The sequence below is a fragment of the Sphaerodactylus townsendi genome, linkage group LG03 (genome assembly GCF_021028975.2).
Source record: "Sphaerodactylus townsendi isolate TG3544 linkage group LG03, MPM_Stown_v2.3, whole genome shotgun sequence".
In the NCBI taxonomy this organism is placed as follows: domain Eukaryota; kingdom Metazoa; phylum Chordata; class Lepidosauria; order Squamata; family Sphaerodactylidae; genus Sphaerodactylus; species Sphaerodactylus townsendi.
Window position 1 is genome coordinate 67,112,850 of NC_059427.1, and position 25,825 is coordinate 67,138,674.

Consider the following 25,825-nt stretch of genomic DNA (forward strand, 5'->3'; position numbering starts at 1 on the left):
GAATATGTTTACCTACCCATTGACACAACCACTTCTTTTTTGGAAAAGTGGGTTCTTTCTCATAAAAAACTTACAATTTGATAACTTAAAGGTGCCACAAGACGTGCAATTTTTTGCAACAGTGTGTTGACGCAACTGTCCCTCTTGAATTTGTTGTAGTGATAATGAAAAATTCCTAAATGATGACATAAGGTATAGAATGACAACCAGTAGCATTACAGACAAGACTCACTTCACAATTCTCTGGATTTCAGTATTGGTAGAATAATACATTTGGCTAGTAACATAATTCCATGACCTGGATAGCTCAAGTCTAGTGTGATCTCAGAACTAAAAAGGATTGGCCCTGGTTCATATTTGGATGGATGACCTCCGAGAAATATTAGAGTCATAATGCAGAGACAGGCAATGGCAAATCACCTCCTAATGTCTCTTACCTTGAAAACCCGATAGGGTTGTCATAAATCAGTGGTGAATTGATTGGGGAAGAAAAGTAGCACAGGAAGGAAGAATAGCCAAGGGGCTTGCGATGACCACTCCCTTGTTCCTTTGTAAATAAACATGATAGGTGAAAAATAATGTTTATTTATTCCTTTATTTCCATATCTATATATCGCTGCCAGCAGGAATTTAATTCCAAACTCCTTTCTATTTCCTCCTAAAGTAGTGTGTCCAAGCTTTAAAGCAGTTTCAAAGGGCATGGTCCTGAGGAAATTACTCGTGTGGGGTTCCTGGTTAAATTTTAAAAAATTTAAAGTTTATTTACATATGTTCTGTAGCTTAAAGTTTTCAATAAATAATTTATAATAAATAAAACAATCTGAGGCAACGACCTCATCTGAGTTGACTTTCACTTCACATCAATCCACTCTCTCACTCCTTTACATCTCTGAGACGAGACCCATCAGGATTTGACTCCATTTCTAGCTTCTCAATGTTTCTACCTATTTCTTTGGGCAGTTCTACACATTGTATAACACTAAGCTGTTAACATCATCAAGCCCCCTTCTCACTATAAGTTTAGCACAGATAGCCTCTCTCCTTCTCAGTTCAGTACAGACTCTTCATAGTCACTCTCCAGTGACAATCACCTGACTTTCTGCCTTTCACCCCCCCCCCCCCACAACTTACTTCTCACTTTAAAGAAACTCACACAACATTTTAAATCATTGCAGAGCTCATCAATTTTGATCATCATAACAAGACGCTTTCTCTGTAAGTTCCCAACCTTCAAAGTGTAGAATAAAGTCAGGGCTGTGCCAGTGGGTAGAAATATTGACTATTTCTTGGGGTCTCAAGTCTGACTGTTCCCACAGCGGCACCATTCTCAGTTTCCAGGGAACACCAAATGAAGTCAGGGACAGCATGACAGAATGCTCAGTTTATATGCCCAACCATCTTTCTTGCTAAGTGGGCCAACAGGAGATTGTTTTACCCAGGGGTTTGTAAAATACACAGCTGATAGAAATTGTGGATCTTACACTGTAGGAGAAAATGCAGGACCAACTAGCCTTTAAGACAACTAAGACCAGAAGTTCTGATCCACCCTATTATTTAACTTTCATCTATTTAAATTGCTCCGTTTTCTGCCTATTTCATCTTGCTGTTTTAATCCTTACTTAGACTATCTTGGGTTCTATTACATTTCAATGGCTTGTTTTATAGCAGCTTTGCAGGAGTTGGCTCAGGGTAGGTTGGATTCATTGGTAACTTTTTACTAACAGAATGTACTTCCATCAGCAAAACAGGACTTTCTAGCCTCCCCCCTGCAATTGCCATTCCCTGAACTTCAAATACTGTTCTGGGGTTCAAAGAAACCTCAGGAATAGCATGAGCGGCAATCTGGGAGTCTGCAGTCAAAGGGAAGAAGCAGTGGGTTGGATCCAGTCAACATTTTCATTCCATTTTGCTCAGTTTTGCTCTTCAATTTTGTTCATGCTCCCAACCCATATGGTTCTTGTATATACAAGCCCCATGAGAATATTTTTGGATGGTCAAAGGAGACACACACCCCCTTCCTTTTTCATCGCCAGAAGAGCTGGTTGAGTATGACCTGCTGAAATTACACTTTCACTGGCAAAAAAGGTACAGGTAGATCCAATCTTATGAGTCAGCAGATGGCTTTCAGTTTTAATCACGTTGTTATGATGATCTGAAAGAACTCTGGTAGAAATCAAGACGTGTGCAGATGAATCTTTGCTTACTTTACAGATCTTTTTCCTGTATTTTTAATTTTTTTGTCTGTAACCATTTTTTACCTTGGAAAAATACATCTGTATTGTGGTTCCTCTGACCATAAAACCAGCCCAAAATGTGGAGAGGGGTTTGATGGAGATGGATCACTGGGAACATGCAGCATTTAAAGTACAGTCAGTCTGGGGAATGGCATTGGAGTCAAGATGTATGCTTATATCCTGCGCAAAGCAGTAATGTGCACTGATTTGAAACTCAAGTTGGTTGGTCAGAGGTTTTTGACAGACTAAAAAAAAGCTAAACTTAGGAAGTAGATTGCCCTGCCACCTCTGATGCAACTGGAAAGAAGTGGGTTAAAACCAGTCTGCTGTGTGAGTGAGAAAGAGACAGACAGATGGACACATTCATCAATACACATATCCTCTCAGGATATGTGGTTGCCTTTTCTCAGTACACACAATTGGAAACCCACTTTTGTTGTAAAGCTAGAAGATGCATCCATTGCTCTAGTCTTTTAACACAAAATGCTGACCACGTGCACCAAAAATATTGCAGGCAGTACGTTCTTCTTTTACATGAGGTTGGAGAACAAAGTTGTAATGACTGAACAGAACTGCACATAGCCTGACACACAAGGGTTTCTGCGAAACTGGATTCAGGAGGAAAGATGAGTAGAGGAAAGGGGCCTAGAAAAGGAGAGGAATTTGCTTCCTTTCACTTCTTCTGTCTTATTTAGAGAAAAGTGACAGCTGCTGCTTCTTGACTCAGCCTGTAAGCCTGCGGCAGCTGCTCTTGCATCTTTTCCTTTCATTGTATTTGCTGCAACCTCAATGCAATATAAATTGGTCAGATGCCCCAATGTTTCAGGGTTGTATTTTATTCCAGGGCAATAAAAAGTCATAGAATGTAATATATGTTTTTATGTCAGACTACAGCAATATGGCTGCTACATAATATATTCCACAGTATTACAATAGCCCGTATGTTTGGAATTTTGATCTGTTGATTTACCAAGATAAATCAAATGCATGTCCAGTGTGCATATATGGACATGACCATGTGAATAAGCACATGCATACAGAGAAAAAACAGATGTGGTCATATTAGAATAGTCATCCATTCTGATGTATATTTCATGAAATCTCAGGAAATTTCACCCAGAACATTCCCAGGAATGTGTACTGAGACAGACCTGTATGTAGATACCGCCAAAAGACAACTGTTATGAGATTACTGATCAGTGGAAATTCTTCCTGAAGCCTCAGCTCATGCCTTGACAGTGAACAGGTGTGACACAACTGCCACTCAAAGCAGTATGGGTTCCTGACATTTTGCATATTCTCTGGTTTTCTGCCAAAACCTCCTCTTGACTCAGCTGTACAAACTAACAATTTACTACTGTGACCACTGCTGGGCAAATTCACTCAGTCGCTGTAGGGTTACCACTTGATCAGTATTTCATTTTAGTATTAAATTACTAATGGAAGACTCAGCAGCAATTTCAGGCATCCTGAGAAAAGCAGCAGGGCATAACTGAAACTTTGGGCAGAACAGAAATCAAATGAAAGAGTGGGAAAAAAGAGTGGAGACAATTCTGGAACAGAGACAACTTGGAAGAAATTGTAGAATGTCCTTGAGAAAAGCGGCATTCTCCATCTGTACTTGTTTTCTCAATACAAGTGTACAAAGGATAGCTACTATTTTCTTAAATGAGGCAATGCCAAGTCAAACCACAGTGTTATACTCCCCACTGAAAAGACTGAAAACAATTCAGAAATAAATTGGTGGTGCTCCTGAAAATGCTAACTTAGTATCTTACTGTTTGAAAATATCGGTGTGAATGATTTCTGTGGGATTTACTAGTCCCTGGAGACTTTTAATGTATAATGACCAACTGGGTCTTTACTGCTTTTACTAAAAGCGCAGTAGTGACTTTGAAAAGCATCACAAGAAAAAGTATCACAGTATAGCCTTAACCTAAAATTCCCTGAAGTGCTATTGTCCTCTAGGATTTCTACAAGTGGAAGTCCTAGATCTAATAACATTAATATTTGAAGGTCTATGATTTTTGTTAAAGTCAGGATCACACCTCCAACTTCGTTGTGGGACACCAATCCAATATAGTGAATGGGCCAATTCAGATGCAATATCAGATCATGATTTGTACAAACCCTGATCTTTAGAATACACATCACTGTTCCTTTCCTCCTTTCTTTTTTTTGTGGCTAATCATGCTTGCCTTCCAAACAAGAAATGGAAACCACTTTTTGATGATGGTTTCCAGTTCCAGTTTGGGGGGAAAGTGCAAAACACAGGTTGCTGGTTTAGATTGTGTCTGCCTGTGATCATTATGTGTGAACAAACTGTGCTCCAGTGGCCTTACAAACAATGCTTGCCTGCATCCATTAGGAACAGAAAAATTCTTCCTTATGCAACTATTGCTACAATAGGTTAAGAATATCACATACTGTTAACAACGGAGAAGATTTGGTATTATAGTTTCAAGAATATTATATATTGTTAACAGATAAAAATATTTTGATATTTTAGATGTAGCTTTAACTGTACAAAATATTATAATTAAAATGCACGAGGAAGTATTTCCCATTTGATTTTCTAGCCTCAGCACATTTTTGTTTTTGGTATTTCTATATGTGCAAGTTGTTGCCGTTCATTTTGTTGTGGCAAATTATGGTTTGCTATGAAAGGGAAAGAATCATAGGTGGTGAGGTGGGAGCCTGAGCTGGCTCATGTAATTCCATGCCATGGTTTTGACATTACATGCTAGCCAAGCCAGTATCTTTTGCAATGGAAATACAAATGAGAGATTAGTGATGTCTTTGGCTGTACTCAGACAGTCTAACAGATGAGCCTATACATGATCCAGCTGGAATGTCCTTTCTTCATGTAAGTATTTTTTTCCTTATTTACAGTGCTCATTAAGTTTACATTTTGTATATACACAGTGCTCATTGTTATCACCACTGTCTGCTTCCTGAGTTACATCCTGGAATCACTGACTTTAGTTTTGAATTCCAAGTTTTAGCTGTTCATGCTGCCCTAAACTGTAATAGGATCACATAAGCTTGTGAATCATTTAGGAAACAATCAGGATCAAAAGAAGTTATAAAGCACTATGCTATAATTCATTAGAATTTGGAGAAATGACTATAGTCTATTCAGAAGGCTGAAGTCATTAACCATAATCTATAACAACTAGGCCAAAACTATCCAGTTCAAATGACTGGCTCTAGATGATGTGTCCCGAAGTTTGTGCTGAAATCACAGTGCTCTGATCAAGGCAGGAAACCTGTAGATTATTAGTAGAGTAGTCAACTGGACTCTAATGGACTTTAGATGAAGAAAGTTCTGAGAGTGAAAAATGCACTGGGTCAGTATTCCAGCTGAGTGAGAACTGGGCTTATAGGAGATCGAATACCTTCCCTTTGTTTCAGAAGACAGTTTGTGTGCTTCACAAATTATCTTTCAGGTTAAGTTTGGAATCAGAGGCATTAGAAAAGCTTTAATAGTGACAAGGAGGTCAAGACTGAAGACCTTTCTGGGTGGCACTGCATTTTCCATGATGCTGTCTCATTGAAGCAGGAAGTAAAAGCAGGGACCTCATACCTGGATGAAAGACCAAGCTGCATCATATGGCAACAACATTCTTCATTCAGAGTGGCTAGCTGCTGCATGCGTTTAGTGGTAGCACCAGAAAAAAACAATAGGAAGCCGGGATAGCCATCAGACCCTCATGTCATCCAGGCCCCCCGTGGATGGGGTTGGAGGGAGGGAACTGTCGCCTTATTGATTATTTTAAATTACAGATTGAACTATTGTTTTACATTTTATTTTATGTTTTAATTATGATGTACACCGCCCTAAGCCTACTGGGGATGGCGGTCTAAAAATATAATAATAATTTTTAAAAAGCCAAGAAGGGCCAAAGGGAAATGGGAGGGCACTTTGTCCCATGCTATTATGAAAGAGAAATGGTATATTTCACATGAACTCCCCCATCATAAACATCTTTTCAATGAAGGAGAGCAAACTGAGAGATAGTATTAGTGCTGATATAAAAGTTGAATTTACTGATTTTTATGTAATTCTTAAAAAAAAAAGGTTAACAGCAGCCTAGCATTCATATTACACTGGATTGCTATCTGGCTTTGTTGCTGCAGTTCAAATTCTAAAGTGTATAGCTTCTACTATTGTGTAGATGTGCAATAAGAGCTAGTTTATGTTGCTAGATGTTGTCCATGAGAGGGCTCTTCTATTCTATAGAATCTTCTATTCTATAGCTTCCTGTGCTTCACCTTCCACATCCTGGTTTGTCAAGTGGATTCCCCTCCCCCACTCCAATCACATGGACAGCTTCTGAGGTACCCAGGCATTGGCATAGACACTCTCCACATGATCAGGAAGGTCTGTTTGGCTGACCAGACCAAACCATGGCAGACCATGTAAATGCATGATTTATATGACATAGGTTGGGTGTGAAGGGTACCCCAGCCATTCTTGAAAAGTCACACATTTGATCAGGAAACTCACCTTCAGGAAACTCACCTTCCCAAGTACTACAATGATTGGTGCAGCTAAGAAGTGCTACATCGGAGGATGAAGGGCTTAAGCCTTCCATCCTGCATCACTTTCCTTATAGGAAATCAAGTGGAAATTGCTGGGGGGGGGGGGGTTGCTGACTCCACATGTTCTCCATCAATTGATCTCTGTAAATTTGGAGCCCTGCAGCAGGGTGAACATTCCCTTTCTGCTCAGGACACCAATGCAGGACAGAAGACTGAAACCCCTTGTAACATACACTTAAGCACCTTCAGGCAGTAGAATGTTGAGAGCCCAAAGGGTTAACATGGAACTCCACATGATTGGCTGGAGAGAACTGCAGAATGTTCTTAGCCTGAGTGCTGAATGTTCTGAGGAGAAATAATTTGAACGCAAAAGTGAACAGTTGTTCTGTGGTAGTTTCATTCTCTGGAACTGAGGGCCAGTTCTAAGTGAGCTGAGCTACTCTGATTAAAGGCCAGGAAGGACAGATTTAAACTGTGGAATCTGTGCCAAGGTCCTGGAGTTAACCATAACACAGTAACATTGATTAATCACACTGGTGGCTTAGTTGATTTTCTCTGAGGAGAGCACACCCAGATAGGGGGCAGTGAAGCTCCTGAAGGTGGTTTAGTTGGTAAATAGAGAAAGGGTTGGGTTTTGTAGAGGAAAGCCACAAGTCCTTCTCTGATAAGTCCCATGTGAGATAGACACTCTAGAGCAGTGGTGACGAACGTATGGCACTCCAGATGTTCATGGACTACAATTTCAATTGGCCATGCTGGCAGGGACTGATGGTAATTATAGTCCATGAACATCTGGAGTGCCATAGGTTTGCCACCATGGCTCTAGAGGAGATACTGTCTTAGTGTTTGAGGAACAGTGTAGGTTATACTTACCGGAGGGGGGGGGATTAAGTCTTTGTTATCACATTACCTAGAGAGCCAAACTGACCACCTATACTGGTGGGTCCTTAGTTTTTGGAGAATTTAAGAGACTGGCCGTTTCCCCACTCGCCTTTTGTTGCACGCTACTTGCTCCAAGTAACGCGGGGTCCAGCAGCTCTCCCCACTACCGGAGCGGCGACAACGCAGCCGCCCCGATTCTGCCACCCTCGCAACCCCTCAGCGCGTCATTTCTGCCCCTGTTCAGAATGGCGCCTTTTGCAAAACCCCGTGCAGAGCGCGGGCAGTGGGGAGCATGACTGTGTGCTCAGAAACGCCCACGGTTAACAAAGCCCAGTAAGCCTCGCTTTTCTTTTCAAAGTGGGGAAACGGCCTGTAACAACTTGAAGGCACAAAATATAGTGACATATGTGAACCCTGTATCAACTGTAAAAAGATACTGAAACAACTTGTAAAACAGTAACCTTCCAGAAACCAGCTTCTTGTATTAATTTCAGTTTTATCCTTTGCCAGAAAAACTTCCTGATTTATTTCTTGAAAATAAAACCTTTTGATTCCTTTTTTAAAACTTTACTAGCTTCTGGTGCCAGTTTGTTATTTTTTCTGACATAAAAGAAAAGATTATTTTGGTGTTCCTACAGAGCTGCTAATCTTCCTGTCTGTGAAGTGCCCCAGTTGAACAATTACAGGCCATTCTTACTCTTTATAAAAGTGGGAAAATGCAAAGTTTACACACAAAGTCTAAATTACCACATTTATGCTTCTGCATTTTATATTGACAAACAAAAGGGCAGCTCAGTCAAAGCATAATTGACCATCAGAATTTTGGAGGGAAAATCTCCTCAGGGCACAAGTCAATGGGAAGGCACTTCAGAGTACTACTCCGTCCCACTCTCGTCATACTCCTCCTACTCCTGTGCCACATTCACAAGTCATATTGGACAATAGAGCAGTTTGGAAGGTGGGTTCCCCAATTATACATGTAACCGCAAGGTGGGGGAACTCTTGACCCAACTTCCATCATGTTGTTTGACCCTCAGTGTTATAACCATATGGATATACAAACTGGACTTTAGTGAATAGTGTCATCAGTAGCTGCAGGATGGAGGCAGTGATCTGAGATGAAAAGAAGGCTAGAATAGGTTTGCTGTTCCTTAAAAATATAAAAATCTACTCTCATTTGAAAAGAATACTCTTTGTTTTAAAACATGATAGCTCTCTGGATCATAAACATTCAAGTCCCTGGAACATCATAAAATAAACACAATAGCTCCAGAAAGACTTTCATTTTTTAAGTCTTAACCTTGCAACCATAGGCTGCAGGAGCCAGGTCAGTTTTAAAGAAAGGGAAAGCGGGTGCAACAGTAGAAAGAATTGTAGGACTGAGGATAACTACCTTGTCTGGAGTTGGGTTTGATTTTGTGCGTGTGGGGGGTGGGTGGGTATAAGTCACTAAAAATTATCTTTGATCCATCCCAGCCATTGCACCAAAATGTTATCCTTTATTCCTCTCAAACCTGTATAATCAGGTCACTCACACAAAAAACCCTGCTACAGTCAAATCTTGGCTCAAACTTCAAAATATCTCCTGAACTAGCAAATCCCCCCATTTTTATGCTTGCAAACTAGAAATCAAATGCTCATAGTTTTGAAGCATTGATTGTTTAAAGCTGCACTGAATGTTTAAATTAAGCTTAGATTTATCATTTACAGATTGTTCCTGTCCATTATATACTTGCTCTCCTTCTCTTTTATGTGTAAATTCTGTGACAAGTGGTTTCTGCTCTTCACCACTGGGAGTACATTTAGGTAAAGGTTTATGGATGGGGTTGCAATTGCCTCCCACAAGGGACTCCGCCACAAAACAGAAATGAAACATTACCTAGTAGAAACCTTTGAGCAAACTTTTTGAATCAATCCATTTGAATTTCCCTTTCTGCTTCAGTGGAATGTGGATAACAGCCAGACATTTTTCTTCATAAACTACATGAACTAACATACTTTTAGCTTCATCCCGCTGACTTAAAGTAATACAATTCCATTGATCCAAGCAAGGTTTAATCAGAATTCCAACCATTTCTTAACCATGAACACTTCAAAGTAAGTCCCAGTAGCTTACTCACTGTTAAATAAAATGGCCCGCCTCCAGGTGGGGAGCTCCATCTTTTCCCTTGGAGTAAATGGCTGCTTTGGAAGTAGACTCAATAGTATTATACCCTATGGAGGTACCTCCCCTCCTCCAACCCTCCCCTCCCTAGATGTCACCCCCAAATTATCAGGAATTATACTGGAAACTCAACTGTTGGCTGAATTTACTAGATTATTACAAGTGAGGAATCCACAACAACCTATGGGTGGGCATATCATTTTTCATCCATTGCTCTCCCCCGCTATTTCATCTTTCCCTGCGACCTTTTCAAGTTTGGCTGGTTTGGCTTCAAAATTACAGATACCAAGTCTTGGAAGGGTCAGAAGTATTGTTGTTGCCTAACAGCCTACATGGCCATATGGCAAACCTAACTGAATATAACCCTGTTACTATTGTGAGAAATAGCATTGGTTACATGGCTGTTTTCCACAACAAACTCTGCAATAAGGAAGTAAAATGTATATGCATCTTTAAACACTGGGATGTCTGGGCCAGTCAGATGTCCCAAAAGTATATATTCTGGTGTTCAGACCCTGCAAGGGGATTTGCAGGAGGAAGCTCATTTCCCCTTCTCCACTATTTCCTGTTTCCCTTTCCTGAAAGCTCCCATAGCCTATTCCCTTTTCCTGCTTCCTTCTTTCTGCCCCACCCAACAACTAACCTACATTTATCTGCACCTCCATCCCTACCTTCCCCTCTCCAACCCCCTCCCAGCACCCTCTACTTCAGAAAGATATGTCTCAGTTGAATGGTGCCAGCCACTGGGCAAGGTCCAGTTGCATGGTAGAGAACCCTTAAGTCTTGCTGAGGGCACTTCACTTTCCCCTGGATCCACCTCCAGACACTATTTTTGCTTTCCCTCCTGCTGGCAACCTCCAAATACTGTCCCCTGCTTCCCTGCTTCATTCTCACCTTCTCAACCGTTCACCAACCTACCCTTATCTGCCACCAATCTTGAGCTATATTTATTAATTACATCCTTCATTTGTACCACACTTTCTCCACGGTGGGACCAAATCAGCTTATATTATTTTCCACTCCTCCAGTGTATCATCATAACAATCCTGTGAGGTAGGCAATGCTGAAAGTTTGTGAATGGCCCACAATCACCCGGTGTTGATTTCACAACAAAATGGTGATTCAGACTTGGGTCTCCCACATTCTACTCTAAAGCTCTGCACCACACTGCCTTTCATAGGGTGGATGGGTTGCTGTTGAACAGTCGCAAGCAGACAGGCCTAGCTAAGTCATGCAAATGTGCTGTGTGTTGCTGCTGCTTCTTCTGCTGACCAGCCTCTTGCCAGTCCTCTGCAATGACTCACTACCCTCTGTAGGAGAAGTATTGCACCAAGCTCCTCACCATCAAGCCCTTTGTGGCTGTCTGCCACCTTCATATATTTCCTCAAACTGGTACTCCCCCTAACATGCTTCCTCAAACTCTTCTGAGGTGCAGCTGGCAAAGAAGATGTAGACAATAGAGAATGACCCCCCCCCCCCTTCAGATACTTGACCTCCAGGGAGCCTTGTGAATTCTTCTCGCAGAAAAAGAGAAGCCTGTTTGTTGTAACTCCATGTTGAGTGACATGTTGAATGGATGGACTTGGTTGGTCTCTGTAATGGAGACCTCATAATTTCAATACTCAATTAAATGTGTGGATTAAATCTTCCTCTTATCACAGTGCAGGCAATGGCTATTTATGCACTTTAATCTCCTTTGCATTGAACATACCTTCCCTTCAGGTTTGATTCTCGGTTATGCACATGTTTCCCACTCTTAAGCAGTCTTCTCAACTTCAGATTAGAGAATCCCCCCAGTTTTCAAAAGTTCTGAAAGTGAAACTTTCCCCCACCCTTTGCAAGGAAAGTAAACTAGATCCGCATGTCTTTTAGCTTTCTTTGGGTTTTCTCACTCCTCGCATTCCCCTACCTCACAACAGCAGTTCCTCCCTCTCTTCAAGCCACCATTTCAGACAGACCAGAAAGACTTTCCTTTATTTAAAAAAATCATACTGAAGGTCTATCAGTGGAGTGATAGGCCCAGTGAAATTGACAAGGAACGAACATAGTCTAGCAAACTAATGCTGGCGGGCGGGGGGAGGGGGGGGGAAGCATCAGGCAACCTCCCCAAATGGAGGTTACATTTAAACAACAAGGAAGCAGGGGCTGGGCAAAATGGGAGATTGGTTTGGCTAGGGACACTTTGCAGGGGGAGAATCCCTGTGTAAACAAGAAAATAGCCATGGGGTATGTAGTGCATGCATAAATAGACAATGAAGAAATCGATTAAAGGTTGTATAATGCTCAGCACTAAGTATTTTTGAGCAAATAGCTGTAAAGTAGCAACTTCCCTCCCACACACGGCACTTATTACCTAGCGGTAATAGAACCATGTTTACCTTCTAAGTTTAGATGACAACAAGGAGTGTGGATTGATTTATAAAGAACTAAGTAAAATGTGTTGTGATTGTTACTAAGAGCAAGTTTCTTAGAAGCTTGGGGAGGATTAGAGGGAATGATGGAGAAGAAGAGGGCTTCAGTGTAACCCACATATGAAAAGGCTGTATACTTTGGAAAGCCACTTGCTTGGGCAGGATTTTGTGGCCTTTGTACAGTATTTGTTGATTTCTCAAAAACATCTGATTGGCTTCTGTAAAAAACAGAATGCTGGACTAGATGGACCCTATAGTTTCCCCAAGAGTGCAAAAAACCCTTGGGGCAGCTGAATGATCATCACACCAAGTAAATTTGGATTGGTGTGTCATACCAAAAAAGTTGCAAATCACTGGTATATGGAATGCCCCCCCCCCCCAAAAAAAAAATCTGCTTGTGTTCCTTGTTATTTCTTTACAGTATAATCCAAAGCAGAGTTACTCATCTAACTGGCTTTCCCCCACGGCTGAACCACAGTGTAGCTTTGCACCACAGCTCAAGTGGGTAAAGCGAAAGGGTTGCTGGACCACAGAGGGGCTGAACATGATTGTTGTTGTACAAGAAGGGACAAGATAGCAGTTACGAGCACAGTGGGGATGAGGCATAGGGACTCCATCCCTGCCTGCTTCCACACCATTTGCTGTCAGAGTCAGATATGTTTGTTTGCTAATTTATCTTCCTTATTATCAAACTTTCTCACTGAGTTTCAAAGCAGGCTTCTGGATATAAGGTAACACAGTCAAACAGCATAAGAAAATCAGGGATGGTAGTTTAAACTGTGATGCCATGTGTATTCCATAGTTCACATGTGCTTGTTGCCAGCATAATTCTAGATCAGAAATGCAGAATGCATCTTAGCAAGGGCCATTGGAGAATAAAAAGGAATTGGAACAATGTGCAAGTGAGCTCCATTCTCTAGTACCAATAGACATGTGACTGTTAAGAATTCTTTCCCTTGCTTTTTAGGTGGTAGGTGAATTTCCCTGACAAAAAAAATACACTTATGACGAAGACCTTTTCACTGGAACAAGAACATCTTGCGATTGAAAGGGGATGATCAGCTTGATTTTCTGCAGATGCTGCTGCTTTGCAACCAGCAAAGCCCTGGCAGTTTGGCTTGTTCTGCTGGTTGTTGAGGACTGTACTTCCTTGAAGCAGGGAGTTCCTCGCCTCCGCCACTCATATAAAGGTAGGACAGCTTCCCATATCACTTCCATGTGGATATCTTGGCTCCAAGCCCTGAGCTGTAACACTAACTCATCTAATCAATATTTGTAGAAAACCTGAAGTTCCCCCATATACCTTCCCTTTGTAATATTTACAGATCCCAAATCCTCATCTTTTTACCCCTGCTAAATTAACACTGCAATCCAGATTTGGGGGGGGGGATGCACTGAGGTGGCTGGGGACAGCACTGCAAAAGTGACACTGTGGCGCTTCCACAGGGGTTTCAGGAGGTGCAGAAAGAAGGGAAATCCCTCTGGCCACACAAATTGCCCCATTGAACAAGTAGGTTTATGCCACACTTCAGAGCCAGGGGCCATGTTCCTGGGCTGGAACACTGGTGGAAGCTGATTAAAGTCAGCTCTACTCCCAGAAACATTTCACTCCACCCAGCGTCCTCTTGTATGTAAGCATAGCTCCATGGCATCCCAGACTTCTAAATTTGCCTGCTGTGGAGCTGTGGGATACCAGCGTTTTTGCTCCCTATGAGTGCTTCTTACACCGGCAGAGGGGGAAAACACATTGGCACACCGCTCCACAGCTCCCACAGCACAGTTGCCCCCTCTCTATCTGGACTGGTTGCCTGCCTCTCAAACTATACCAGGCATTTTATTAGAAGCAGATTCATTTATTCATGTCACATTTGTTAAATGTTGAAAAGTAAGTCTGACTCTTCATCCCTTCCCTGTCCACATTTTGTATGTTCTAATTTTAATCCACTTGCAGCTGAACTCAGCATCTTTGACCACAATATGCATACAGTTGTTTCTTGCTTGTTGTGATCCAGATATTTTCTAAGAAGTACTTTTGTTGCAGGTATTTGACAATTTTCAGTGTTCTGTCATTGACAATAAATATAATTCTTCCAACACCATCCAGATAACACATTTATTAATTCTGATTTGTTATATTTCCCCTTTTACAGAGGGTACCAGATGGGTCTTGTAAAATCAAGATTTGGTGCCCATGCTGAAAAAACCTTGTCCTGAGCTTTCAGCCAATGTACCTCAGAAAGTGGAGGCACATTCATCAGAGAATCTAAAGAAGATGCTAATCTCATTAGTATAGGAAAAGACAGTCCTTGATGCATGCTAGGTGGTTTGAACTGGGCCTAGCAATTAGTTGGAAGCCAGAAGAGATGATGCAACACCTACATGATGTAATCCAAGCAGTCAATACCAATCCGTGTTTGGAACCAGTTCCAAACTCTGAATGCTTTTCAATGGAGTTTCATATAGCAATTTAAAAAACCCTGAAATTTCACAGATATTAACTGTCACCCTAATGTCCTTATTCAAAAGGTCCTCCTGAATATTGTTTCATTTGTTCTACAGGATGATAAAAGCTTAGGAAACTTTCTTGGCCTCATCAGGCAGGCCATTCCTTCAGGTGGGAGCCACAACAGAGAAAAGGCTTGGGTATGGGCACCTGTTCAGAGGGTGGCACTTTCAGAAGGCTTTGCTCAGATGAGTAAAGGTGTTGCACTGGGACATAATCAGGAGAGACAGTCCTGAAAATATGTGAAGGGGCTTGTAGGTAATAACCAGTACCACAAACTGAATCAAGAAACAAATCAGTAGCAAACGGAGCAACTGCAGAATTGGAAAAATATTGCCACTTTTAGGTCAAACTTGTGTCCACATTCATTTGCACAGCAACTGACTTGTGTGTCCTTTGAAGACAGCACAAGGGCATTGTTGACAGATAGTTGCATATATCATGTTTAAGGATCACTAATAGTTGAACCTCTGCTGGTATGTCTGATGTATGATTAGGTCACTCTAAATGATCGCTGTACTTATCTGTACATTGTTCAGTTTTGCATGAAAAAGATTCTCACGAACCAGGCTCTTTGACTCATTTTTCCATATTGCTGTGAATAAAAATATTGCAGAAAATATTTTTCATGCCTCTGGTTGGTGGGTGGCTACTGTTATAATTAACTTGTATTTTTTAAAGGAGATGCAGGATTCTCCTTTTGTTTTGAGGCTCTGTAATGCTTGACTGGATATGAGGACAGTGCGAGAGTCTGGGTTTGTTGCAAGATCTTATTTTCCAGGATAAGATTTCAGCTAGTTAATCAGTTATTGCTGGTAAGAAATTTATTTGACTGGGGAATTTTTGTAAGCAATCCACAACAGACAATTATCATTGTCCATAATGACCATAACAGTGCAGTCCATAATGACCCTTTAAGTTCATTGAAGTCAGTGGGCATGGAAGTGTAGTCGACCCACGTGGTCAGCGTAAGAACGAGACGAGACGCGGAGATAACATCTGGTGGAGATCGCCAGCAGCGGGAGCCCGGAGGTCCGTGTTCCTAGCGAGTCTCCCGCGTGCTGGTTCCTGGCACCTTTTATTGTTATTCTATCGGGGGCGTGTAGGAGGGAGGACCGGGGGAGTTCCGGGAGAGCGGGAGGCGGGAGGTCGGGAGATCATCATGTGATGCATGATCTCACCTGGCTACGTGCGGAGAGGAGCGTAAGCGTCTGAGCCTAGTCCTCACCTGGGGGCAAGACCATTGTCCCTGCGCCCGGTGACTGAGCCAGACAGTTCATGACCTGTGACTCATAGGGGGATGAGGAGTGGGGGTGCGGTGCGACCAGAAGGCCGTAGGTCCGTTGGCGTTCCAACGTTCTACCACGGTGCTGCTGGGTCAGCAGTGCATTACTACATCCACTCCTTTTTCACATTTTAGAAGGGGGACCGAAATGCTAAGGGGTGATTTAAAGGGACGCTTGTCTCCTCCGCCGTCTGGTCAAGCTGACCGAGCTGCTTGTGTAACATTAGAATTTGGTTGCGGGGTAAGGGAAATTCGAGGGGCTTCTTACACACGTTGCAGGCAATATTAGACACACATTGAACGAAACAAGATCCGATAACGAGGCACACAATTAAACCAATGCAGAGCTGCACAATAGCACTCAACCATCCTCCCGGCAGCCAGCTCCAGAGGGCTGACCACCAATGGGGCAAAACATCATATTTCAGATTAGATACAACTTCTTGCAGCTCACGTACTTTCATATGAATCAACTGGGAATTATCAGAGAGACTAAAGCAACACATATTACGTACATTCTCACAGCTTTGGTGATGCAATAACAACAAATAGTCAATGGCGGCACGATTATCTAAAGTCGCTTGACGAAGTTCTTGCTGCTTTCGAGGAGGCCAGGGCATCCAGGGCAATGAAGGTGGAGTTGATGGACTTACAAGGAGCACAGGCCAGCTGGCCAATAGTCTTGGTGTTACAGGAAACAAGTCCGGGGGCTCCCACAAGGGAAGTTGCGAGGGAGACAAACTCCGCTTTGGAGAGGGCGACCGCGTCGTTTCGACAGGAGGGATCGAAAGGCAGAGCGGAGCGGCGGCGGCGGCGTCCGGGCTCCTGGGGTGGAGCCTGGGGTAGGACGATGGTGAAGCGGTAGCAGAGTCCCGGCAGACAGACAGGCGGAAATGCAGCAATAACAAATAACATAACTTCAAAAAATTAGGGCATGCAATAAATTTAAACAATAAAACATGGCTAAATGATACATAGGCTGGATGATGTAATGCGGAAGGAAGGCAACCCGTGGTTGCATAATTGTCCAATGCATGGCTCTTGCTGTTTGACTACCAAAACTACAGAGTGATGGCGTTAGAGTCCATGGATTTCTCAAGATCGTAGAGAGGGCTACTGATAGTCTTTAGCATTGCAGGTGCAGTGATTCTCCACGAGCAAGGTTGTGAGAGAAGGCGTGTTCCGACAATATTCAAGCGGCTGAAAACAGCGGAGAGTTCCAAGGGTTAACCTATCAGGGATGTTCCCGGCTGTAAATTCAAATTCCAACCCGAGTGGGGAGGAGAAAAGAAGGATGGCGGTTGTAGATGAAGATCCTGCAGGGGGTGACCGATTGTCACGGTGGGGGGTAGTTGTGTGAGTAGCTGCTGATGGCTGTGAAATCCGCAGCGATAGCCGCAGAGGCTGCAGCTTTGGGATTCTTGGGTGTCTAGAGGCGGGCCGGCTGCTGCGGGAGTCTTCGGGTTAGGCTGATCGTAGCTCTGGCACCTTTGCGGATCCTCTGGATCTTCGGGTCGTTCCGATGCTGATTGTAGGTCTGCTGAAGCTATGGGACCGGGGGTACTCGAGGGACCTGTTCCATCTTAGCCGTGGTGTAGCCTAGCCGTTTGGCATCGTTCCTCGAGCTGGTCGGACATGTCGGGCTGGAATCCATAGAGGACCTGTGGGGAGAAGGACTGAAGCATACCCCTTCCCCAGGTTATGAGGGGCGGTCCCGCCAGGTTCGATCTGGGAGCTGGCGGTAGTAGACCTTGGCGTGGGGGAGGGGGTCTGACTGCCTGAAGTGTCTTTCTCTGGGGGTGATCTGTTGCCCTGATGGTAGGGCGAGCAGATTTAAATGATTGATGGTGAAGAGTACTTTTGATACTGTCTGTTGTATGTGGCCTAAATGGGGGGGGGCTACCTCCCCTTTCTTTAGTTTGTTTGGCTAGAATTTCTTTGAAGTTGCGATTTGCTTTCTCAACGATTGCTTGCCCGGTGCTGTTGTAGGGAATTCCGTGTGTTAGCACGATTCCCAGTTGGTGCAGAACTGGAGCATGGCTCGCGGAAGAATATCTGCAGGCGTGTTGTCCGTTTTAGGCGGAGGGGGCGGCCCATAGCGGTTATGCATGCAAAAGAGGTGCTGGATAGCGTGATTGGTTGTTTAGCCTCGGAGTGGGGTGGCCCAGGCGTATCAGTAGGTATCTATAGTTACATGTAGGTGCTTCCAGGGGCTAGGGCAGGGACCAGGGTTCACGTCCATTTGCCACAAGTCATTTGCTAGGGCCCCCTCGGGTTTACCCGGGGTCTGCGAGGGCAAAGGCGTGAGCATTGAGCACAAGATTTAGCGATGGGTGTGCCTGGTTGAGGGGGATGCTACAGGATCGGGCGAGTGCTTTTGCCCCCTGGTGGAAGAAATCGTGTGACTGGAAGGGGTCGGAGAAGAGGGTGGAGATGTGGGTAGCGTTGTCTGCGCGCTAGTTCCCCTCGCTGAGGGCGCCTGGGAGCGGCGTGTGGCTGCGCATATGGCCTACGAAGTATTGAGAGGTTCTGGATGCTAGTAGGTTCCGTAATGTCAGGAAGAGACTCATGAGGTTTAAGTCGATTCGGGGGGCGACGTAGGTAGGTGAAGCGTCCACGTGCGCCGCGTATTGGGAATCGACCAAAAGGTTGAAGGGTTGGGGGAAAGTTTGAAAGGCCAGAATGGCTGCGGCAAGTTCGCTCCGTTGGCGGAGGCTTGGGGCGGCGTGTATGTGATCTGCCATTGACCATTTTGTTGAAATGCAATGGCGCCGACGGCGTTTGCCCCCGTCGGCCCGAAGATGGTGGGGGCGCTTTGGAGTGGGACAGAGGCCGCTAAAGGCCGAGCGGGACAGGGGTAGAGTGGAGGAGAGTGAGGCGAGGGTCTGGGGGGAGGTGGAAGAGGATCTCCCCGCGAAATCCCTCCAGGGCCAGCTGGAGGGTGAAGAAGCGTTCAAGAGATGCTGGAATTCTGCTCTGTTTAGAGGCATGACGATTTTTTCGGGGTCCCACCCCACCATTACCATAGTCGCTGGCGCCCTTGGTTGATGAGATCTGCGTAAAGCTGGCCGGGGTGGAGAGATTTTTTGCGGGCACATGAGGTAGGTAGAGCCATTCGACCAAGAAGGGTTTGTGGCGGTCCGAGTGTACCCTAGGACTCCGGTTGGGAGAGGGGTGTTCAAGAGGAAGAGGGAGAGAGGTTGATCTTTGAGGGGACCCGATCCACCCATCGGCGGGCTAGGACCTCCCTTACTGCCCGAAAGGCGTCCTTGTGCTTTGGGTGAGTTGGATCCTGTCCCCTGGGTTTTGGCTGAGCGGGAGTAAGCGAGAACAGGGGGCTGAGCAAGGAAGGTGGTGAGGGCAAAGAAGGGGCGGACCCAGTTGAGGGTTCGAGCAGCTGCTGCAGCTGGAGGAGTGTGGGCGTGTCTGGGATTTGCATCTCTGGTATGACAGAGGCGGAGTAGGAGTGGAGGAGTTTATGCCCCAGATACAAGAATGGCTCGTTCTTTTGCACCTTTTAGGGAGGCGATGTATAGGCCTGACTGTTTTAATGTGTCGGCCAGCAGCGTTATCCACTGCGGGGGGATGAGTCGGTGCGGCTACTAGGATATCATCCATGTAATGGATGATTATGGCTCGAAGCTTTGGTGAAAGCGGGCTAGGGCGTGATGGACAAAAACTGACACAAAGGTGGGGCTGTTGAGCATTCCCTGGGTCACTCCTTTCCATTGTTATCTGGTCGTGCGCTGGTGATGATTCAGCACCGGTACCGTGAAAGCGAAATGTACTCGGTCTTCGGGAGAGAGGGGAATACAAAGAAACAATCCTTCAGGTCAACAATCAGGACCTGGTAGTCCGAGGGGATAAGGTTGGGGTTGGGTAAACCCGCGTTGAAGAGGGCCCATGGGTTGGATGCAGGCATTTACTGCTCTGAGATCCTGTAGCAATGCGCCATCGGCCACTCTTCTTTTATCACAAAGACAGGCGTGTTCCATGGTGATGTTGAGGTCTCAATGTGGCCCGCAGCCAGCTGTTCCTCCACGAGTTGGTGCATGGCAGTCAATTTTTCTCTGGGCAGTGGCCACTGTTCTACCCATACTGGGGTCTTCGTGGTCTATGTGAGGGGGAGGGCAGTGGGGGCGGGCTTGCTCGCCTCGAGCTCTCCCATGGCAATGGGGAGGGCGATGAATTGCCGCCCGAGTCCTGGGGGGGCTTCGGGTGTGGCCTGCTCCCCTCCCTCTTCCCAGGTGCGCAAATGTGCCCCAGCCCGGCCACTGATCAGGCCGCCCGGTCACTTCGCCCGATGGCGTGCCGGAGCTCTCTGCACCCTGGGGTTTACCTGGGCCTCTGAACTGTGTGAAGTGGGCGGCGGGATACTCTTGGGGCGTAGGAGCCAGCGGCGATGCGGCTGCCCTCGTGAGGCCGTTCCTGCAGGATACCCGCCCACATTGGGGTGTATGCGGGCTCCGGGCAAGCGAGGTCAGTGGCCCCTGCAATAAGGGATAGTTCTTGTTTAAAGGTGGAGAAGGCCCGAGGGCCGGGCCTCCCTGGGAGTCCTCTCCCCTTGGGGGGAGACCCCAGTCGCTTGAGTTGCAGGCCCCCTACTGGGCAGCCTGCAATCTCTCTGAAGATGTCCGGACTGGTGGCAATTGAAACATCTGCCTGGGGCTGTTTCCTAGCAATGGAGAGGGCTGCGGCCAGGAGGTCTGCGTAGTGGGCGAAGGACCCGATATCCTGGCAAGCCTTAAGCATGTCGGCCAGTTCAGGGTTCCTACCTATACCTGTGATTGCTTTGCGGCACTCAGCGGAGGCGTTCTCCTTGGCAAAGGCTTAAGGAGCTTCGCCCTGAGCCTCCTCGTTGTCAACCTGCCTTTTGAGAGCTTCCTGGAGCCTGCTCACAAGCTTCGGCATAGGGTTCTTGGGGTTTTGCCGGATCGTGGAGATGCTCTGGGTGGGCTGGCCGGCATTGGGAACCTTGACAAGCGCCGTGTAGGCGCACTCGGAGGCGATCGTAAGGATGGCCTCAGGTAGGACAATCTGATTGTTGGGGTTGCCGAAGGCGCCGAAGCCGTAAAGCTGTCTTGGCCCGGTGTAAGCGCCGCCAGAGGCGGTTGCCTTGCTGAAGCACTGCTGGCGGAACTTCGCTTTCCCAGATCACAAATTGTGCAGGGCTCAGGAGCATCGCGGAAGGTGGTCTTCCAGTCGTCGGAACCATTAAGTGATTCCTCGCGACTGCCTCTAGCATGCCTCTCACATAGGGACTGGTGACTCCTACGTCCCGCACGCTTTGCGGAGCTCAGTGAGGATGTTATAGCTTAAGGGGCGGTACTCGACAACCCGCCGGACATCGCCATCCTCTCCCTCGGTATCTGTGAAATGGGCCGGGGCACAATGCGAGAATATCGGCATCGTCTTCCGTCAGGGTTTCTTTCCTTTGCAGATCGTGGCCTAATACGGCTCTCAGTTTTGAAACCAGCGCCATTCACGTTAAGCGCCCGGCCAGTCGCGGTGGCTTTGGAAAATGAAGGCGGAGCAAGGGGAGGCGGCTGAGCCGCGGGAGAGTTGAAATGGGCGGAGGAGCAAGGGGGGCAGAAGGAGGACAGGCGTCCAATTTAGTGGATAGAGAAAATTCCGGGGTTGAAATTGAAGGTGAAAGATCGAAAGGAGGCGGCCTACAGCAAGGGAGCCATAGGTCTGCAGGCTGATGGCGACATAACATTGTCTCCACGTCAGTAGCAGTGACATCGGCGCGCGAGGGCTCTGTGTCGCGAAGAGTCGCCCGATGTTTTCCCAGTCCTTAAGATTCAATGTCCCCCCCTCTGGGTACCATGGACACTGAGCTTCAATCTCCTCAACCAATTTGCGCAGCTCCCTTCTCTTCACGGGGACCCTGCGCGCATTTAAGCTAACGCTTTCAGTTAGATCAGCGTGCTTGTCATAAGCCCTGCTTTTGCAAGCTCCCATACTCACCGGTGTTCCGTCCGGACGAGAGAGTGTCCTAGGGCCAGCGTGTCTCTGGATCGCCCGATCCAGAGGACGAAGCGATACGAAAACGGTGGTCCCTGGATGCGCCGATCCAGCGGACTTCGGTATCGCGGCCCTTCCCCAGGCGACGGTGAGCAGGGTGGAGGTTCGAGGATTCCCGGGTTTCGGCACCAGCTTGTAGTTGACCCACGCGGTCAGCGTAAGAACGAGACGAGACGCGGAGATAACATCTGGTGGAGATCGCCAGCAGCGGGAGACCGGAGGTCCGTGTTCCTAGCGAGTCTCCCGCGTGCTGGTTCCTGGCACCTTTTATTGTTATTCGCCAGTGTAGGAGGGAGGACGGGGGGGAGTTCCGGGAGAGCGGGAGGCGGGAGGTCGGGAGATCATCATGTGATGCATGATCTCACCTGGCTACGTGCGGAGAGGAGCGTAAGCGTCTGAGCCTAATCCTCACCTGGGGGCAAGACCATTGTCCCTGCGCCCGGTGACTGAGCCAGACAGTTCATGACCCGTGACTCATAGGGGGATGAGGAGTGGGGGTACGGTGCGACCAGAAGGCCGTAGGTCCGTTGGCGTTCCAACGTTCTACCACGGTGCTGCTGGGTCAGCAGTGCATTACTACATGGAAGGGTGTAAATCTGTTTAGGATTGCGCTGTGAATAATTCATGAGACATTGGTCTACTGTTAGCTAGGAGCTGTAAGCAGCAACAAGTGACAATCTGTCACTTTCTCCTTTGGGTCTGCCTATAGTAGTCTGTCCCTGAACACCATCCATCCTTGATGGTTTGTTTTTTCACTTCACTGGGTGGGTATTATAATTTTAACATCTCTGAAGGTTTTTTTTTCCAGAGACAAGGCCAGCAGTGATAATGGCCCACAAAATAAAATTAATTAATTTGACTAGCTTTGAAACGCTAGTAGCTGAACATCTTCGACAGGATAGAAAAAAAAACTGGATTCCTTGCTTCAAAGTTTGGTGTGTGCTACGGCCAGGCATACTAAAAACTCTTAATCTTTGGTCTCTGCTAAAAGGAAGTTCTCAGCCTGAGGGAGACCAAAAAGTAATGAAAACAATGGCAGGAGGTGTGACTCACAGACATCAAGCCAAGTTCAAGGAACGAGGACAACGGGTTTACATTAGGAAAGCCCACAGAGACTCTCTCCGCCCTGGGAATAGAATAGAAATGGGAGAGAGAAAGAAACAGATGGGCCCACCAAAAGGAAATGAGAGAACTCAAGACCAGGAGTGCAAAGGAAAGATGTGCTTAAGAGAATAAGCTAAGAACAATGGAGCACGACAGCAACAGAATGGTAGCTTTCATAGTGATTGTCAGCAGGGAGTGTCAGGGACACACACGTGCAAAGATTCACATACAGGCAGGAGAGACACACTTTCTCTGTTTCACAAGCAGCCAGCATTTCATTTATTACTTTAAAGATATATATACCCAAACTTTCTGCTTATTTGGCTCCCACATTATCTAATATAAACATATTTAAAAATAATAAAATGGCAGCAAAATATGCAATAAGAAACCTGAAGCAGCAGCAAACAATAAACCACCAAAGCCCTGAGCCCTTCAGGGATAGGGCAGTATATTAAATCTAATTAATTAAACAGCAAAGTGAATAAATAATTATGAGAAAGAGGGCCAGCAAAATAATTTAAAAACAGGACATATAGTTCTAAGTAAAAGAACTAAGAGGTTAGTATTCCTTTCCTTTCATCCAATAAAAACTCTAAGATACATAGATCTTGAGCAGTTAACAGTTATTATAAATAAGTTATTACCAAATAGGTCTATAAAAATTTGCAATTGCTAGGATTTTGGGGCGGATCCTCATCAACAAGTAGAGATATAACTATCACATAGGGATATAAATAAAATCAGACTGAAAAACATAGTATAAATATAGTATCTTCTGAGGTTAATATACCATGGGTAGTATGGGTGTATACCAGTATTTTTTGTGTTCAACTTTAATAGTCTGGGAATTTTTCAAAAAGCACCAAAAAAAAAGCCAAATCCCCATACTATCTTTTTTTTCAGGAATTTGAAATTTTTGGGGTCTATTAAAATCAAATTCAAACAATTCCAGCTGTCTCCAAACTCCACTTGGGCTTTGAAAGTAGCACAGAACTAAATGCTGGGCCCTGCTGAGCTGAGCCTAGCATTCAGTTCTGCGCTGCCTACCTCCTCCAAGACCCAACCAGCAGATAAGTTAAACAGAGATGGAAGGAGAGGGCAGAAGGTTTTTAAAAAATGGCAAGAGGGTTAAAGCACCCTGAATAATGCAAAAACAAAAATCAGCATTATTTGAGATCTCCTTTTTGGCTTCCTTAAATTGGTGCTCTCTCTCTCTCTCTCTCTCTCTCTGCTTTGTCATATGCACACCCTTAATGAGTGTTCCAGAAGAATGTGAGTAACAGTATCAATATTGCCTAAAGAATAGAGTCAAATTTGTTCTGTGTAAGGTAAGTGCAAAAACCTATCCCTCACAACTACCAAAGAGAAGGCATCTAGTCTGTCCAGTACAAAAGCTCTTAAAAGACTTAGAGAGGTCAACAAATAAGTATAGGATGGATAGGTTTCAGATTAGAAATGTTGAAAAACTGAAATGAACAATTGAGATGTGTTCCAAAAGCAGAGCTTTGATAATCAATTCATTTTACATGACTTCTCACAAAAGCAAATGTTCCATGAAAATTTAATCCCTAAATACTGTCCAAAGTAACATCAACAGCCAAAAGTTTTTCATCAGACTTAAACCAGGTAGACTTATAAAAATTATCTTTTAAGCATACCAAATAGCCTTTACTACTCAAGTATACCTAATAAATAGCCTGAATACTTGTAACCAAGTCCTTGCCTTAAGGGAAGGTTGACCTAAGTCAGAACAAACAGCCATGCCAGCTACATAGCAGAGAATATTCAACAATTTCCACAACAAGAATATGAGTGGCTGGCCAATGTTTTCATCAATGGAAGCAATCTATGGCTACTCCATAAAGTATGATATGGGCAACACTTAGACAGAAAACTTGGACAGCCCCAGGAACATGAGTCCCACCTGTTTCAAAGAAAATGCAATATGTTGCTAGACAAATTTTTGCTTCATTTTTTTATCATCAGCTGATGAGGTCCCTGATCTGAATTAGGCGAAAAATTATATCCAAATATCAAAACTTTTACTTATTGGATTTATTCAGCATTCATCAGTACACTATAGGATTTCTTTCTTTTTTTTCCCCCAAGAAGACAACTACTTCAGATTTCCAATAGTTTAGTCTCAGGCCTTACCTAATAAAATATTCCAAAAAGATTTAAAGATCTCCAAAGAGCAATTCTCATCTGAGATAACAGGACAGTATATCATCAGCATAAGTCAGAACTGGAATAATACAATTGGCCAAAAAAGGTGGACGACAAGACCCATTAAAATGAGTCATAAGATCATTTCTATAAAGATTGAATAAAAATGGGGTCAAGAGGCTTCCCTCTCTGACCCCACTGTCAAGGCTCAATGATTCAGTCAACTCACCACTGTAGCTACAGTGGACATGGGTTCAGAGGCGTAGCAAGAGGGGAAAGCGCCTGGTGCACTGGTACGTCCTCCGCCCCGCCCCAGAACACCCCTGCCATGCCCCCAGAATGCCCTTGCCACACCCCCACAGAGGTGCACTGGGCACCCCCCCCCACCGTCCCCTTGGAGCTACTCCTCTGCCTGGGCTGTAAGGACTGTATGAAGTTGCTGCATAAGCCACAGCAACCTTCTATAAATTGTAGTGTGCAGAAATAGTGTCAAAGGTCCCT

At 45.1% G+C, this 25,825-nt stretch overlaps 1 protein-coding gene across 3 annotated transcripts in view; it reads left to right on the forward strand.

Annotated features, from left to right (window-relative positions):
* The window catches only part of LOC125430313 (semaphorin-3D-like), a 67,862-nt gene that overhangs the window by 12,619 nt on the left and 29,418 nt on the right, over nucleotides 1-25,825 (forward strand). For 2 of the 3 annotated variants that reach the window (XM_048492242.1, XM_048492244.1), the window contains exon 2: nucleotides 13,204-13,426. In XM_048492242.1, coding sequence (XP_048348199.1) covers nucleotides 13,291-13,426 — 136 coding nt within the window. In that variant the 5' untranslated portion in view covers nucleotides 13,204-13,290. Of the gene's footprint in view, nucleotides 1-5,042; nucleotides 5,101-13,203; nucleotides 13,427-25,825 lie in introns of those variants that run through there. The other variant, XM_048492243.1, reaches the window with a different exon arrangement.